The 18088-nt window shown below is 45.6% G+C and overlaps 1 protein-coding gene across 1 annotated transcript in view; it reads right to left on the reverse strand.

Annotated features, from left to right (window-relative positions):
- Positions 1-1083: 1083 nt before the first annotated feature.
- Positions 1084-18088, reverse strand: part of LOC140499107 (uncharacterized) — a 392730-nt gene continuing 375725 nt past the window's right edge. Inside the window, 1 exon segment of the mRNA XM_072600116.1 lies at positions 1084-1759. Coding sequence (XP_072456217.1) covers positions 1724-1759 — 36 coding nt within the window. The 3' untranslated portion in view covers positions 1084-1723.

Below are 18088 nucleotides of genomic sequence, written 5' to 3' on the forward strand. Positions count from 1 at the left end.
TTCCTCATCTGTAAACTGAGAATAAGAGAACGTAGGCAACTGTCTCCCAGAGTTATGAGGAGATAACTTTCTATCTCTGGAAATGAGAGTTACAGCTCCCACAGACTGTGTCTGCTGCTCTCACCTCCAACTCAAGGATTGTACACACATACTGAGTAGCTGATGCTATACAGAATCATAGCTTTGGAGTTTGGAAGGGACCTCAGAGACCATCCAATCCAATCCTTTCATTTTAGAGATGAGGAAGAAACTGAGGCCCACGTGCCCAAGATAACACAGGTAATAAGTGTCTGAGGCAGAATTTGAACACAGGTTCTTCCTGATGCTAAGCCCTATCCTCTACACCCTGCTACTGGTCATGTTTTACGTAGTTATTGTTGTTTCCCTGGAACCAATCCAATGCTGTTTATGTCGTGAGATTTTAGGCAGGTTGATGGCCAGGGCACTGAATGATTTTCTGGAAAGAGGGGATGTGGGAAAGAGCTTCACTCTCCCACCTGGGGCTGCCTTTCTCTGATTTGTGACCTTGAATCACAATTAGGGCACTGAGGAAACCAAGCTCATAGAAGGGAAGGTGGGGGAGAGAAAACTCATTTAGGGTGAGTCTGTGGCTGGAGGCTGTCCCAGCTGGACAACAGAAGAGGAAGGAGCCTTGGGTGTATATTTATCCTAACATAGACCGACTTCTCAGTGGGACCTTAGGGAGATACCCGACCCGAGCCCCACTCTGGGCACATCAAGGCTCCACCCAGCCAGACCTCCAGCGTTCCCTGTTGGGTCATCCAACAGGACTAATCCGCATCTTTCTTCTGCCTAAATTTGAAAAAAAAAAAGCCAGGAAGGGGACACTGAGGAAGGGCTCTCTGATCTTGTCCATCCTTTAGGAGTTCACCACGAGACAGCCCTACCTAGCCCCAGTGAGAGCTCTCAGGAAGAAATCCTTGTCTGCTGGGATCCACACCTTTGGCTGGCACTGAGGTGTGAAAAAAGAAGGTTCCCCTTTGAGGAAAAAATAGGGTGTCCTCCTTGGAGAAGGGAAGAAGGAGCAGCATCAAACAGATACCCAAACATCAGAAAGGAAGCTGGGCTATTCTGTATATTTCTGGGGTTTCTGGGCTAGACTGGGGGCAGTAGATCTTGGCAGTGGGTAGAAGGAGGTGAAAGAGACTTAGATTCCTTCATTATGGTCATCTGTGGCTCTCCACCCTGCCCACTGTTCACACAAGGGACGAGGGAGCCTGGGGCAGCTAGGGCGGACTCTCCCAGGTCTGCTTCCTGGAAGGCCCCATTACCCCTGCTCTTCAGAAGATAGGGGAACTGCTTGGACCAGGGGAGGTGGAACTTGAGGGAAGACAGGAAGAGCAGTGAGGCAAAGGAGAAACACTTCCTTTCTTTTCCAGTCGGCCCCTTCCTCCCCCTAAAAGAGACGATTCTGACTTGGAGATCTTTGGTTGAACACATAGGAATGAAGTTGTAGCGAAGGAACAAACCCCTCTCCTGCCAGCTGCAGATCTGAACAGGAGACCCTTCCAGATGCTGGCAGCACAACCTGGGTCCTGGGCCAGGTCCCAAAGTCTTTCTGGAGAGCGTGGATACCACCAGACGAAAGAAGATGCAACCAAAGCCTCAGGCAGGAACTTCCAGGGGACGCTGGTACCACCACTGGCCCTCTACTTATTCTCGATCAGAGTCTGCACCTTGTAGACGAGGTCTCGGGCTAGTTTCAGGATCTGTTTAGTATTGTGTCTCTCTGCCATCTCTGAGAAGAGACAGGGGAGAAAATGGAAGTGAGCAAAATGTCCCAAACAGCCCTGGACCCTGTGAAGCCACCAGCTCCAAGCAGGGAATCAGAGGAGGCAGGAGGGCAGGAGGAGAACCAGGACTGCTCAGAAAGTGGTACTCATTTTATAGAAATCCTCATAGAATTGATGGGGTACAAGTCCAAGCCAATATCTTTTCCTCTTGGATCAGGAGGGCCTTTGTCACATTTGTCCAAAGGGCCCTGGAAAGTCTGCCCCTGGGGGGAGGGGGGCCCTTGGATTCCCCTTCCATTTCTCCCAGCCCAGATGCTCCCTGTCTGATCACCATTTAGCATTCTGTTTCTTTGATCTTAGCATCCTTTTGACATTCTTGACTACTTAGCATATTTTGAAGTCCAACTTGCCCAGACTGGATTGTGGATAGTCTGGATTACTGGCCACTCCCATCAGGATATCAGGATTCTCCCTGGGTTTGATCTATCAAGACTATCCCTGGCACCCCAGACTACTTGGTGACACCTGGATTCTTCCCTCAGTCTTTTTCTGTATTTAAGTTCCATCTCACCTCCATGAAGGCACTCAGATTTGATCCAGCTCAGACTGTCTAGCTGAGATTCTATCTGGCCCACTTGTGAATACAAGTGTTACAAATGTTTAGCCTCCTTAAGAGTCAACCCATATGGCAAATCTTTAATAAACTGTTTTTCTTTGGCTTTAAGAAGGCTTGTGTCAAATTCATTCACGCAAGACCCGTGCTGTCAGTATTTTGGGGTCTCTACATCCCATCCCTCAACAGAATTATGGAATGTTCTACCAGGAGGGAAACTTAGAACAGGGAATGTCAGGGCTAGGAGGGACCTGAGAACAGAGGATGTCAGGGCTAGAAGGGGCCTTAGAAGAGGGGATGTCAGGGCTGGGAGGGACCTGAGAACAGAGGATGTCAGGGCTGGAAGGGGCCTTAGAAGAGGGGATGTCAGGGCTGGGAGGGGCCTTAGAACAGGGGATGTCAGAAATCATCCAGTCCAATTATCTTGCTCCTTATGGCTGTATCTCTTAGTCACACTTAGCTCCGCTGACACCCATGAGTCTTTATAAGTTACACAAGAGCAGAATCTGTCTCAGCTTAACTTTGTCCTAGCCCCTAGCATAGAGTTTTGCATACAATAGGTGCTTAATAAATGTGGGTTGTGTGGTATTTTTTATTTTAGCAAAAGGCTCCTACTTTATTTTTTTCAACATGGTCTTCCTTCTTCCTCAGGGTTCAAATCTTACCTTGGCAAATACCAGCCAAATGACTCTGGACAAGTCACTGAATGTCCTGGACAATTCTCCAAGTAGGTGCCCTTGGCACTAGAAGCTTCTTATACCGATAAAATCACCCTGCAGCCCATCCCATTCATTCTACTCCTCTTATCCTTTGGATTTAGCCATCTATTTGCCTGTTTCATTTTTACTTCTTTCTTTGTATCAATGGGGCTTGGCACATAGTAGGTGCTTAATAAATGTTTCTGACTGATGAACTGATGTCCTACAATCTGAGGCCCCTTCCAGCTTTGACAGTGGGTTCTGCAGGCCCAACAGTAACTGTTTTAAGGCCCACCCCAGCTCTAAACTTCAGCACATGGGACCACAGAAACCCAGATTTCCTGCCTTCAAAATTTTATCCTTCTCTTAGCTCACCTCAGAAAAAGTGACGTTCTCCACCTCCTCTTTAGCAGACAACGAGGAAGCATGCTTGCTGATAAAGACAAGATGAAAATTCAGAGGCCCTTCTCCCACTGGCTCAAACAATGCCCCTCCCCCTCAAGAGGTCACCTGGTGGCCCAGAAATCAGGTGAGCACAGCCCAGGCTTCATTCAGAAAATATACTCAACCTCCAACAATGATTGAGCCCCAGGGAAACCTGGGAAGGACAGGATAAGGGCCTACTCCCTCTGTTCCACATAAAGGGGTATGGGGCTGCCCCAGCAAATTCCCAGGCCAGGGGGTGAACAATCCTAGCTGTAAAAGGCCTCCCACCACCTCCACAACGCTATGGCCATCCCACAAGTCTCTCTCTCTGGGAGACATCTCCTGCCCAAACCAACCAACAACTGGTTTAGCAAGACTGATCTTTCCAAGGAAAAGGAATACACTTTACAAACAAATGGTAAGAGAGACACCATAGCATTGTGGCTGTGGGATGACTTGGAAGTTAAAATATCCCACATTCAAATCCTATCTAAATGATTTTTACCTTTCTTTGTGTCCCTGGTGCCAAGCACAGTGCCTGGAACATAGTAGGTGCTTAATAAATGCTTACAGCCTTGACATCTACTAAGTGGTGTTTAATAAATGCTTGTTGACTTGATATGTACTAAGTGGTGTTTAGTAAATGCTTATTTTACACTTTACATGGTGCCTAATTAATGCTGGTTGACTTGCCATGTAGTAACTGTTCAACTAATCAATAGATAAGTGCTTGTTGGTTGATCGACTGGCCTTGGGCAAGACCTCTCTGACTCCAGACAATTTGCTGAGATTATTAATTACTGAGGAGCTTTGCTGAAATTTATCCATAGATGGAATTTTCTACACTGGACTTTTCCTAAACAGACCAAAGCAACGTCACTGGAGCATAGGCCCAAAGACTTCACGCCAGACAGGACCTCAGAGGTCATCCCATTCTCAGTCCCCTTCATTTTTTCAAGTGAGAAAACTGAGGCCTAGAAGGGTTAAGTGGCTTACCTAACATCACACAGACAGTAGCTAACAGAGGCAGAATCTGAACCCAGGTTTTAGGACTCCAAATTGAATACTCTTAGCACAGAAAACCAAAAGTCTTGACCCTGAACTGGCCTGTCTCTCATTCAGAAACAGATCCGGGACTCCATCTAAGAGGCAGCATGGCTTAGTCTCAGTGGATATTCACTCAGTAGACAGAGCACCAGCCCTGCAGTCAGGAGGACCTGAGTTCAAATCCAGACTCAGATACTTGACGCATACTAGCTGTGTGACCCTGGGCAAGTCACTTAACCCTGACTGCTTCTCCAAAACAAAATATAGATAGACACGCGCGCGCGCACACACACACACACATACAATATATACATATGTGTATATATATATATACATACATATGTCTGTATACATCTACATCTACCTCTATAGAGATATAAACACAGATACTGACTCATCTGTACACTTGTGGCTATCACTGGAGGATGTAAGCATGAGGTTTCTGACTGGAAAGTTCAAACCATGACGTCCATACCCCTTCCCCTCAGGACCACCAAGAAAAAACATTTCTTTACATGCACAGATTCTCCCATGGTCTTGGAGGCCACCCACTCAACTCCATACTTATCTGGCCAAGTCTGTCATCCAAGTCAGTCCCAATGAGTGACCCTCCAGCCTGACCTTGAAGCCTTCACTGAGAGGGAGCCCACCTTCATCAGCAGAATCCCCACTATACCTAAGGTCTGCTCCCATTATTTCCACACCATCCAGGCTAAACTGGGTCCCATCTATGGTCCTAGGCTTAGGGACAGATGCTCTGCCACCCCAGAAACGACATTCTCCCTGTCTTTCCCCAGTCCTACCCAGCTACTTATTAGTGCAGGGCTCTACATTTAGTAAATCCAGGTCAAGGGGAAATTGAATGGCTTCCTGGTTTGGCCTTGGCTCCAAAGTCATAAAAAACTCAGTGTCCTGTAGAATCTATCAGGGAGAAGAGCCTCCATACCCCACCAAAAGAAAGCTGGAGAGCTAGAGCCCTTCTCTCTCATCTTTGAAATGGGATCATTCTGAACTCCACCCTAGGCCAGGCTAAGGACTAAGTCTTATAACCATGAAACCCCCTGCCTGAAAGTGAATGGAATCCTATGTGATTCCAAAGGAGAGACTGGAGAGACCGCTCCTACCCTGAGCCACTCTTTCGTGGAATTGGGACCACAGGAACTGAACGCTGCACATTTTCTGACTTTTCAATGTATTTATGAGTCATGCTGACTTTGTCATATTTTTCTTTCTGTATTTAAAAAATACTATTTGTTACGAGAGAGGGGAGACACCAAGGAAAATATGACGTGAAAAAATCAATAAAAACATTTTTAGATGAATGTGATGTAACTGCAGTGACCAAAGCAGAAACTCCACCTGCCCCCAGGAAATGAATACACCTGTTTGCCACCGTGGGGGAGGGTGCATGCACTGCCTCAGACTCATGATTTGCTGTCTGGTTTTTGCTGACACTGTCCCCCCACAGCTCCCCAAACCTTTCTTGTTTATTTTTTGTTACAAAGGATGGCTTGAGGGGTTGGGGAAAGAGGAGGGCTAATTCAGAAAGGACGGTGATGTCAGAACAAAAGACAGAATTTCTAGGGAGATGACTTCTGTATTCATCTCCTCCAGATCCTTTAGAACGCTTCCTCAGTTCTAAAGGCCAGCTGTGGTTTCTCATACGCTCACACACACACATATACACACACACACGTATACATATATGTGTATACACACATACACATATACAAACACACAAACATATACACGTGACTATATACATGTGTGCCGGTGTGTGCAAATACATGCATGTATACATGTGTGTGTGCATGTGTATATAGGTAGAGTATGTCTACATGGATGCATCTATGTGTTTAGTTGTATCTGATTCTTCAGGACCTCAAATATGTAACAAGCTATGCTATACATGATTATATGATATACAATAGAATACATCACACATGTTATATGTGTACATATTTTTGTCATTGATACAATTTTATACGTATATTTATGGATGAGCATGTAGAATATATTGGATGTAATCATATATTACATATAAAATATTATATATGTGTGTGCATGTGCGTGTGCAAACAATAATCACAGCAACGAACAACGTGAAAGCCTACCCGTAAAGGGAAGCAGGCCCACACAAGCTCCTGGAAGAACCCTGAAAACAGGAGAGGGCAGGGCCAGCTCACCCAGCTGGCACACCTTCACTAAGATGTGCCAAAGTCCCTCCGGACATTTCTGAGATGCTGACACCGGCAGGTGAAGGATTTCAAGGTGTTCTATGACACAGGGCTTTAGGCAGAGTGTGGAGCTGGATTTGGAGGCAGCGGAGCTGGGTTCCCATAATCCCAGCCATGCAGACTAACCTTGTTCCACTCTCCATCTGTGGCCCTCTGTGGGTCTCAGTTTCTTCACCTGTAAAATGAGCGGCTTGGACCAGATGGCCTCTGATGGCCTTTGGTGGCTCAGTGGTGCTGGCTCTGTGTGACCTTGGGCAAGTCAGCCCTTAGGACTTTATTACTAAGTAGTACTAAGTGCCCACTATGTGCCTGTCACTGTGCTAAATGTCGGGGATACAAGGCAAAGGACTGCCTCTGTTCTGGAGGAGCCCAGATGATGGGGGAGACAATGTGCCCCCACACAAGCTAGACCTAGTCTAAATTGGACAGCATCAATGGAGGGAAGGCACCAGTGCCATCCAGCGGCTCAGAGGTCCTGAGAAGGTCCAGTGCCCCAATGAACATGCTGGTCGAGGGCTGACCCATGAGGAGGTTCTCCTGCTGGGATCGTGTCGCTATCAGCCCATCAGCCACGGAACTCCTCACTTCATGGGATAGGGTGAGAGGAGAGGGAGAGGAGAGTTCCAGTTCTGACATGGTCCAAGGTGAACCAAGGCTAATGACTGGTTTCCTCATGCCCACCCCTACCCTCCATTCCCAACATACCAGGATTATCCACAGAATGTCAGGAATCACAGCTTAGAATGTGGAATCACAGCTTTATGATTTAGAATACAAAACGCTGAAACTAGGAAGGACTAGGAAAAATGAGGGTCAAAACTGAAGGTTAGAACTGGGAGGGGTCCAGAACTTGATAGGGTCCTTAGACTGTGGAATCACAGCTTTATGATTTAGAATTCAAAACGCTGAAACTAGGAAGGACTAGGAAAAATGAGGGTCAAAACTGAAGGTTAGAACTGAGAGGGGTCCAGAACTTGATAGGGTCCTTAGACTGTGGAATCACAGCTTTATGATTTAGAATACAAAACGCTGAAACTAGGAAGGACTAGGAAAAATGAGGGTCAAAACTGAAGGTTGGAACTGGGAGGGGTCCAGAACTTGATAGGGTCCTTAGACTGTGGAATCACAGCTTTATGATTTAGAATTCAAAACGCTGAAACTAGGAAGGACTAGGAAAAATGAGGGTCAAAACTGAAGGTTAGAACTGGGAGGGGTCCAGAACTTGATAGGGTCCTTAGACTGTGGAATCACAGCTTTATGATTTAGAATACAAAACGCTGAAACTAGGAAGGACTAGGAAAAATGAGGGTCAAAACTGAAGGTTAGAACTGGGAGGGGTCCAGAACTTGATAGGGTCCTTAGAACACTAAGTGACAGAGCTAATAGAGATCTAGAATGAAGAATATAGAGTTATTAGAGCCAAAAGTGAGCTTGAAGATCGCCATGCCCAATCTAGTAGATGGGAAATGGATGCCCAGAAAAGGGGGATGCCTTGTCCTGCCGGTTTGGGCGAATCACACAGCCAGGCCCTGGATGCCCCCCACAGGTCTGGCTTCTTCCTATTATGCCAAAAAGGAAACCAGTCTTTACTTTAGAAATCTCATCATCTCCAAGCCCATTCCGAGGCAGAAATAGCAGGTCTTGAGTCACCATCTCTTGCTCCAAGTCAACTAAGGAACCCAACCAGACTCTTCAATGAAGCAGCTCAGGACAGTCTTTGGATTCTGTGATTTCCAGGGAGGGAAAAGGAATGTTCTGATTGTCCTCACTAAAAAAAAAGGGAAAAGAAAAGGACACAAAAGAGCATTTGTGGGCATGTGGTCTCAGGGGTCAACCCAATAACCGTGGATAGGAGGCTAGGGATGCACACCGTGGGGACAGGAAGGACTAGCCAAGCCTGAAATGTTAAAGATCCAGGCCCAAGGCCAAGCTTTGGGATTCTTGGGGCTCCAAAGCTGGGTATGGCTTGAGTTGATTGATCTCTTCTGAATCTAAGTCAGACCCACCCATAATGAAGCCCACCCTCTCCTCAAACCCTCCTCTGGATCTAGTTCCCAGGCCTGGTTGAAAAAAAAAAAGGTTGGGGGGGCAGCAGGTGACAAATTGAGTCACCTGCTGACTCTGGGCCAAGGTATACCCATCTGTCTCTTCCACTTGGGTCCCAGAGCAAGAAGGTCCCTAGGGAGTGAAGGGCCTTACTTGGGTCTCTTTCTGATCTCAATGCCAAAGCAGTCCAAACAGAGCTGACCTTTGCAACAAGGAGGGATAGAGGAGGCGACTCTTCATGCCAAACCTGTTCCCTCTTTCTCAGCCCTCTAAGAGGCCTACTTTCATTCATACTCATGCTACTCAGAAAGACAGGGCTAGAAAGGAGACGTGTGATTTTGCTGGGATGGGGAACCTCTTGGTGAAGGGGCAACCTTCTTACATATCAGGGGTAGGGAGCTTGCGGCCTTGAGGCTATATGTGGCCTTCTAGATCCTTAAGTCCCTTTATTTAAATTTTATTACAATTTTTAATCTTTTTATTTTTTACTTAAACCTTTTATTAAAAGGATTTGTCCTGTAAAATTTGGATTCAGTCAAAAGGCCACACTTACCGACCTAGAAGCCACACGTGGTCTCAAGGTCACAGGTTCCTCACCCCAGCTTATATATAAAGTTTATGTTATAAGGTTTATACGCTTAGCCAAAGGCCTAGAGCAATTGAGAGGTGACATTTGTTTAAGGGTGTCTTATGTCGTCTCCCCCAGCAGAATGTAAGTCCCTTGAGTGCACAGACTGTTTCATTTTTGCCTTGGTATACCAAGTACCTGGCCAGGGCCTGGCATATGGAGGAGCTTAATAAGTATTGGTAAAGGACCATGATTCCTGAGGACTCATGATGAACCTATTTCACCATGTCCTCACTTAAAGAGTACAGTGTGAGACTTACTCTTTTGGATGTGGCCAATTTGGGGATTTCTTTTGCTTGGCTACATGATTATGACAGGGGATTCTGTCTTCCTTGCTTTCCCAATGTTGAGGAAGTAGAACTGGCAAGAAGTGGGGGAGTGGGTCTTCATTCAAAAAGTATTTTCAATTAAAAAAAAAACTGGCTAAATGGAAAAGATGATAAAATAAATAAATAACCAGGATCCTTGGGCTCCAAGGGCTTCTAGACCCCAAATATCTAAAGGCATACAAAAGAATGATTCAAGTTTGAGTGTTATAGACAAAGCAAAGATCCAAAAGAGCTCTAAGAAAATACAAAGGGGAGGTCCTCAAGGAAGGAACCTAAAAGTCTACTATCTAGCACTCATTTTATGTATTTTCCCTGGGCAGAGCAGGTGGTAATATGTTGTTGGTGTTCAATCGCTTCAGTCATGTTTGACTTTCCACGACCCCATTTGGGGTTTTCTTGGCAGAGACACTGAAGTGGTTTGCCCATTTCCTTCTCCAGCTCATCTGACAGATGAGGAAACAGAGGCAAACAGGGTGAAGTAACTTGCTCAGGGTCACACCACTAACATCTGAAGCCAAATTTGAATTCAGAAAGGTGAGTCTTCCTGACTCCAGGCCCGGCATTCTATCTACTGTATCACAATAACTAGAGGGTGTAATTTATTTGATTGGAGTCTACAAGATCTGAGTTTGAATTTTGTCTCAGACGCTGTGTAACTCTGGTGATGTAACTTCACCTCTGAGCCTCAGTTTCCTTCTCTGTTAAATGAAGGGGTTGGACTCAGTGTCGTCTCTAAGGGCCCTTCTTGCTCTCACACTATGGTCCTCTGTTCCTGCTTCATTCAATCTAGAGGCAGTGGGGAGGATAACTACAGATGCTGAGCCAGCCAGGGCCTCTGAAGTCATCTTGTCCAATTCCCTCATTTTGCAGACCAGGAAATACAGGCAAATTACCTAAGGCTGCACAGGTGGTAAGTTGAATCCAGGTTCTTTGACCACAATATGTTGGTTTTCTCTACTGTACACATATAAAAATATACAAAAGCAAGCCATTTATTAAGCACCAACTGCATGAAAAGCACCTACTATGTGCTAAGTGCTTGGGACACAATGACAAAAATAAAAATAATCCTCGTCCTCAACAAGCTATATTCCCTTGTCTGTGACTCTATCCTGGAGAAGAAAGCTAGCTGTCCACCACCAAACACTGAACTACTCTCTGGGCCTCAGTTTCCTCAACTGTAAAATGGGCTCAATGCCCTCCAAGAACTTTCCTGCTCTTGAGCAACAAATGAAAGTCATTTTAACCCTTTGAGGCTCAGTTTTCTCATCTGTAAAAAGCCTCTCCACCTCTAGTTAAAAATTAAATTCACTTCCCTCTCTGGGTCTCAGTTTCCTGATCTGGCACTGGACTAAATAAACAGCGACTACACTTCCTTTCCTGTTCCCTAGCTCCTACTTCCAAAGCCCCTGAGTTCCATTTTAGCCTTTCTGTGCAGAAAGATCCTGGAGATGCTCAAGGCCTCCACCAGAGGGGGCCCTTGAGCCAAGATGAGTGGCCATGCCTAGGCTCTCACCCTGGAGCCCAAGGTGGAAAGGGATGGGGATGGTTGAGTGTATCTCGAGAAGGCTCTCTTTCCTCCTGCCTCACCCTATCTGTTCTTCGAGTAAGTGGAGGCTTGGATTTCCTCCATGCTTCCTCAGCTCAAAGTGTCAAGTGGGGCCCCCAAAGGAGATCATATAGCGCCAATTCCCTGGCCGGCAGAGAGCCCCAGCGCCTCCAGAGAACATGCCTCATTGTAGCCCAACGATTTCTGTTTCTCCTCAGACACCCTGGGCTGGGAGGGAGGCGTGTGCCATCTGCAGGTGCAGAAACCAGAGACTCCTTGATAGAATTTCCTCATTGTCCCCAGTCAATGCTCCCAGCGATTTCCGGAGCTAGAGATGGTGAAGGGGCCCTCCTCCCAGCCCCCAAAGAGTAGAGGAAGCTCCCGATCAGACTTTCAAGGACCTTCCCTCCCACAAGCCTCCGATGGGAGGTGGGGGAGACCAAAAGACAGTATTAAAATTAAGAAAATTCCATCAATAGAAACAGCGTTAAAGTCAAACCCCATTTCCCATCTTCATTTTTCTCCAAAAAGGATAGTCTCAGAGGATCATAGATTTAGCCCTGAAAGAAACCTCAGAGGTCATCTGGTCCAACTCTCTTCTTTTACAGATGAGGAAACTGAGGCTCCAAGAGGTCACTGGACAATAAAACCAAAGATTGGGAGAAGGCATCTGCTCCAACCTCCTCATTTCACAGATGACAGGAAGTAACCATCCAAGGTCACTTGGGAACAATATGACACAACTGGAATTTCAACCTCAGTTTCCATCATCTGCAAAAGTGATAGGCTTGGATCAGATGACTTTGGAGGTCCCAAACAACTTTAGACAACCCTGCTTTCTCAGCTTTACTATGTCACATTATATATTATTTTCATCACATTACCCCCCTTCCTGGACTCTGCCTTTCAGCCAAGGGTGGGGTTGGCAACATTTACTAAGTGTCAAGTCAAAGTCCTGACCCCTTTTTCTCATCGAATTGGGTGTGGAGGGGAGATGCCCCTGGACCATCACACTGGGTGTGGAGGGGAGGTGTGCCTGCATCTTCTCTTGAGGGTTGGATATCAATTTAATTCCAAGGAGCAAAATAGCTCTCACTAGCCATGGAGGGGAAGGAGTTGGGAGGCAGGGAGAGGAGGGGAGTAGAAAGTGGGGGGGATGATTAAAACAGACCCCCAAATCCTCCCATGCCATATTTAAGATAGATTAAAGGTTGCCAATCCCTATTCAAAAGAAATCTTCAAGCATGCTTCTTTTCTTTAAATTCATAGGTTTGAGTCAGAGGAGACTTTAGAAATTATCTAGAGTCTAGACCAGAGGCTCTTAACCTTGGCTTCAAGGGGGGTCTGTGGATAGATTTCAGATGGTCTGTGAATTTAGATAGAAAAAAAAATCATCCTTATTTCCACTAACCTTTGGTTTCCTTTGAAATACTAGGTATTTTATGCATTTAAAAATATCATTCTTTTTCACCAGACAAGAAAGGGGTCCATGACACCAAAAAAAGTATAGTCAGGGATGGGGAACCGGCTCTTGACCAACCCTCCAAATTTTAACAGATGAGGAAGCTGAAGCTGGAGAGAAGAGGGGAACCAAGGGCTCATATGCAGTAAATAGCAAAGCTCAGACTCAAACCCAGGTCCTCAGACATCTAATTCATCATTCATTTCCAGTTTTAAAAATAAAGGAAGGATGGGGAAAGTTAGGCAAAAAAATAAGTAGAAGGAAAAAAATTTCTTTTTAAATCTCAGCTCATCCATTTGGAAAGTAATGGGACCCTAAAGCTTCCAGTGAATATAATAAAGAAAAACCCAATGATTAGTAGCCATTGGTTAATAGGGATGAGAATCAGCCTGACTCAGAGTCCTTTCCTGTCTGCAGGTGAAGGGTGGAAAGTAATTAACAAAGTGAAATTTACTAGGTGGATGGAGCATTCTTGTACCTACCCCACCCCCACCCCAGCATGTGCCACTTACTCACTGTCTCTCTCCTGGGATCTGGCCATCTAAGACCTGTTTGGGGATTTAGGAGAAAATCCCCAACGTCCAAGGAAGCACAGCTCGCCCACCCAAATGGAATGCATGGTGAAGGAGCCGAAAACCCAAATGCCAATGGGTTGACAAAAAATTAAGGAGATTTTAGGCTGCATTAAGAAAAGTCCGGCTTATACAACAAAGGAAATGAGACTGCTGCTGTGTAATATACTCAGCCCTGGTTAGACCACACCTGGAGCACTGGTGGGTTCAGTTCTAAGCAGGTGTAGTGGCTGGGGAATCAATCCTGGAATCAGGAAGCCCTGGGTTCAAGTCTTGCCTCTAAATAAACATATTGGCTTTGTGACAAGCATGAACAGATGCACTACAGCCAGTTCAAACCAGCTCTGGGGAGCTGATTATTAAAATTTCAGCATTTATACCTCAGAAGCCTTGGGTTCAAGTCCTACCTCTAAACCATATTGGCTTTGTGACCCTGGCCAACTCACACTGGCTCTGAGGAAACAATTGTTAAATTTTCAGTGTGAGTATTTATACCTCAGATGCCCTAGGATCAAGTCCTGACTCTTTAACACACTGGCTTGGTGCCCCTGGCAAGCAGGGAGGTGGTAGAGTCAGTTCCAACTGGTCTGGGAAGCCAATTGTTAAATGTTTATGTGACCATTTATACCTCAGACACCTACAAATGCTACAGATCAAGGCCTGACTTATTATGCTTGTCTAGACCAAAGGGTGAAAAAAAATTTGTGATATATATTAAATTTTAAAATGTGTCATGGGTACATTTCCTCCCACTGCCACAGAAAGGTGGTTGTTAAACATATACCAGCATACCCCTACTAGAAAGTCACTCACTTCTCAGTACTCCAGGCAATCCTAAGGCTATAAATTACAGAGAATCTGCACTGGTGAAGGGAATGTCCACACCTGCAAGTTCTTCATACCAATGAAGTCCAGTCCTAACTCCTATCTATCCCTATCTGGGCCCCACATTTGGAAATTTGCATTTGCTGATGCTAACACCCTAAAGCATAGATACAGGATCCCTAAAGAGTTTGCTGGGTTAGAACATTGGACTGAACTGAATAAATGCAATTCAACTGCAATAAGTACAAAAATCTTCCACTTGGGTTCAAAAACATGATTTGAAAAGTACAAGCTGGAGGAGAGATGGCGCAAGGGCAGAGGTTTGCCTGAAAACGATCTGGGGGTCTAAGTGGATTTCCAGTTCATCCTAAATCCACAGTATGCTATGGCAGCCAAGAAGGTGGCAGGATCACACACTGCATGCAAAGAGGGACACAGATGGTCTAATGGCACTCTACCCTGATCAGACCACATGTTGGGGATTGTGTTCTGTGCTAAGCACACCCACAATTTGGTATGGCTGCTGATAAACTAGAGGGTCTTCAGATACAAAGTAGAGGAAAAGCCCCCAGATCATCACACAGGAGGATTACAACTATACCTCTTCTCAGTCTCAGTTTCCTCATCTGTAAATGGAGGGGGAAAACAGATGACCTCTAAAGTTCCTTGGACCTGGAGATGGCTAATTCAGAGAAAAGATTTCCCAAGGGGCTGGAGTATTTGAATGATAGTCTGTGGAAGTAGAATCAGAAGTCCTGGGTTCAAATCCCTGCTCTGCCACTTACTAACTATGGAACCTTGTACAAGTCACCTCACTTCCCTGGACCTCAATTTCCTTCTCTGAAAAATGAGTAGGGCTGGACTAAATGGTTTTCCAGAGAGTTAAATTAATTATCAGGAAAAATATTCGCACACACATTAGACTTGAAGTCACGAAGTCCTGAGCTAGAATCCCACCTTAGACACATACTAGCTATCAATTTCTACTTGACTCAGTTTCTTCATTTGTAAAATTGAAATAATAATAGCCCCTGCCTCCCAGGGTCACTGTGAGGATCAAATGAGATAACTGCAAGCCTTCCTAGCTTTTATTATTAATAATAATAATGATGGGTCTCTTTAAGAGCTAGTGAGTTCTCCACCACCACTCTTGTGCAAGTATGGGTTGGACTGGATGTTGCAGAGGTCCCTGCTAGTTTGGAGTTTCAGTGATCCCTCCATCCCATTCCCTGAATCCCCCAAAATCACAAAATGGAAGGAATCTCGGAGAACCTCTGATCCAATCCAAACCTGCCATGCCAAGGGTTGGCTTCCCACCAGGGAACACACAAACACACATAAAGCCTTGTACTAGACCACAAGACAAACCAGAGTCACTGCCTTTTATTAGCCCAAGACAAAAGGAGACCGAAGAGCAAACTTTTTTATGGGAAAGAGGGAAGCGGATGTATAATCTGGGGCACAGGCTTCCTGGCTGTTCCCCAAACAAGGCCCTTGGCTTTGGGCATTTTTTCTGGTTGTCCCTCATGCCTGGAACTGCTGACTGATTGGCTGAATCCCTGGGGAAGGGAAGGAGGAAGGCTCTCTTCTCACCCTGGGAGCTAAGAACCCCTAGTTTGTCACTGGTTTGCAAAGCCCATGGTGGCTGGGAGTCTCATCACCCTGATTTTCATGTCTGAACACTAGAAACCGGTAGTTTCTGAGGCTTTGTGCTACCAGAAAAGGCTAGCCTCTGAGGTCCCTTCCCACGCTGAGATTCTGGGATTCTGACAAGGGATCCCAGTGGTGACCCAAAGGATGTCAAGCAGGCAGTGAGCCTAAACAAAGCCAGGTGGGAAAGAACAATGGAGGGGAAGCTCACGGATGTCAAGAAATGTATGTCCCTTCTCTGCAGAGGTGGGGGGCTATGGGTGCACAGTACCACATACACAGGCTATTCAACTTAGGGGATGTTGGCTGGTTTTAATGAATTTCTTTTTTTTCCCCCTTCTCTTTCTTTTTTCTTTACTTTTCATTGACTGATCGATTGTTATTCCCTGGGGAGGGAAGCATTCAGAAATGTAGGTGATATAAACATAAAAGTTCACAATGAAAAGGAAAAGAAAGAATCTGAAACCTGGAATCAAAAGACCTCGGTCTTAATCCTACAACTTCCACTTATAATAAGATTTCTATCCTCCATGGCTCATTTGACAGGGCAAGTAACTTAACCTCTCTGGGTCTCAGTTTTCTTTTTCTGCAAAAGTCATGGATCATGGGATCATAGATTTAGGGCCAGGAGGGATCTTCATTGAGTACAATATTAAATACAACTCCATTTCACAGATGAGGAAATTGAGGCCCAGAGAGGTCACACAGAGGGTTCAGGATCACACAGCTAGTGCCTGAGGCAACATTAGAAACCTGGTCCTGCAGACTCCAAGAGACCTTTAAATATCTGTTAGCCCTAGAACTTATAATTCTAAAATGCCTAACCTCTCTGCTACTCAGCTCTAAAAATACTGTCAACCTCCCAGAAAGAACACTGGACTTGAGTTAGGGGTCTTGGATTCAACTCCTACTTCACACACTTACTAGTTGTGTGACCTTGGCCAAGTCACTTAACCACTAGGAGCCTCAGGTTACCCATCTGTAAAAAGGAGATAACAACAGGGATAGTTCCTCAGAGATATGTTTCCCAGTGCTTTCTGCTACCTTTCTCATGTTAGTAAGCAGCAAGTATGATACATGTGGAGACAGACAACCTGAGTTGAAATTCAGACTCCACCACATGATAGGTATGTGGTCCTCTTAACTTGTCTGTCTCAGTTTCCTTATCTGTAAAATGAAGGGGTTAAACCAGGTGGCATCTGAGGTTTCTACCAGTTCTTATGATCACAGGACAGTGGATCTAGGAATGGGGAGCATTCCAGGGACCCCCATTCTGCAGATGAGGAAACTGAAGCCTGGGGAGGTGAAATGAATACAGGAAGTAAGTCTAAGAAGTGGGATATGAAACCAGGTCCTTTGACACCACAGCAAGCATTCTTTATGCTGTACTCAATTGAGGACCCTGAGGCACAGAGTAACTTCAAGGTCAAGGTACATAGCAGAGCTGGGATTCGAACCCAGATCCTCTTTATCCAAATGGAGAGCCCTCTGCTCTCCCCTCTGCCTCATCCTCCTGGTAAGAGGCCAGGCTGAGCTCAGGAAATGCTGACCAAACTGAATTAATGGATTTTCTGTAAGCCTTTGTCCCAGTGGCCTCAGCCTAGTGCCAGAGGGGCTGGTGGGAGGGATCGCCTAATGGCTGGGGAGAAGAAAGGAGGGGGTAGGGATGAAAACAGAGGAAAGCAGTCCTGGGAAATGTGGGTGTGGCCAATGCAAATCCGGAATGCTCATTAGCATTCTGGGAGATTCTCCACCTTGTCAAGCAACATTTGCAAGGATAAGAAACAGCTGATGCCAAACCCTAGCTCTGAACAAAGACCAAGCTCTCATTTCTCAAATGTCAGCGATGCCAAGCCAGCCCAGGGAAAAAGGCTGATGGAGACCAAGACCATCATCCTCAAGCTGGCTCAGGAAGGAGGATTACTCTGGCCTGCTGGGCTTCTGAGAGCAGAATGGGGAGCATGGAGACAGGACAGAGAAGGGATGGGATGTCATGGAGTGGGGAAAGAATACAAGGGAGGAAAAGAGCCAAACTTGGGGTCTGGAAGACCTGAGTTCAAATTTGACCTCAGACACTTACTAGCTGTGTGACTCTGGGCAAGTCACTTAACTTCTGTCTGCCTCAGTTTCCTAATCTTTTTTTCCTTGGGAATTTGATTTTTTTAATCTATTTTTTAAATAATTATTTTATTTCTTTTCAGTGTTCTATAATCACTTTCATATATCTTAGATATTTTTCCCTCCCTCTTCTT

The sequence above is a fragment of the Notamacropus eugenii genome, chromosome 4 (genome assembly GCF_028372415.1).
Source record: "Notamacropus eugenii isolate mMacEug1 chromosome 4, mMacEug1.pri_v2, whole genome shotgun sequence".
Lineage (NCBI taxonomy): Eukaryota > Metazoa > Chordata > Mammalia > Diprotodontia > Macropodidae > Notamacropus > Notamacropus eugenii.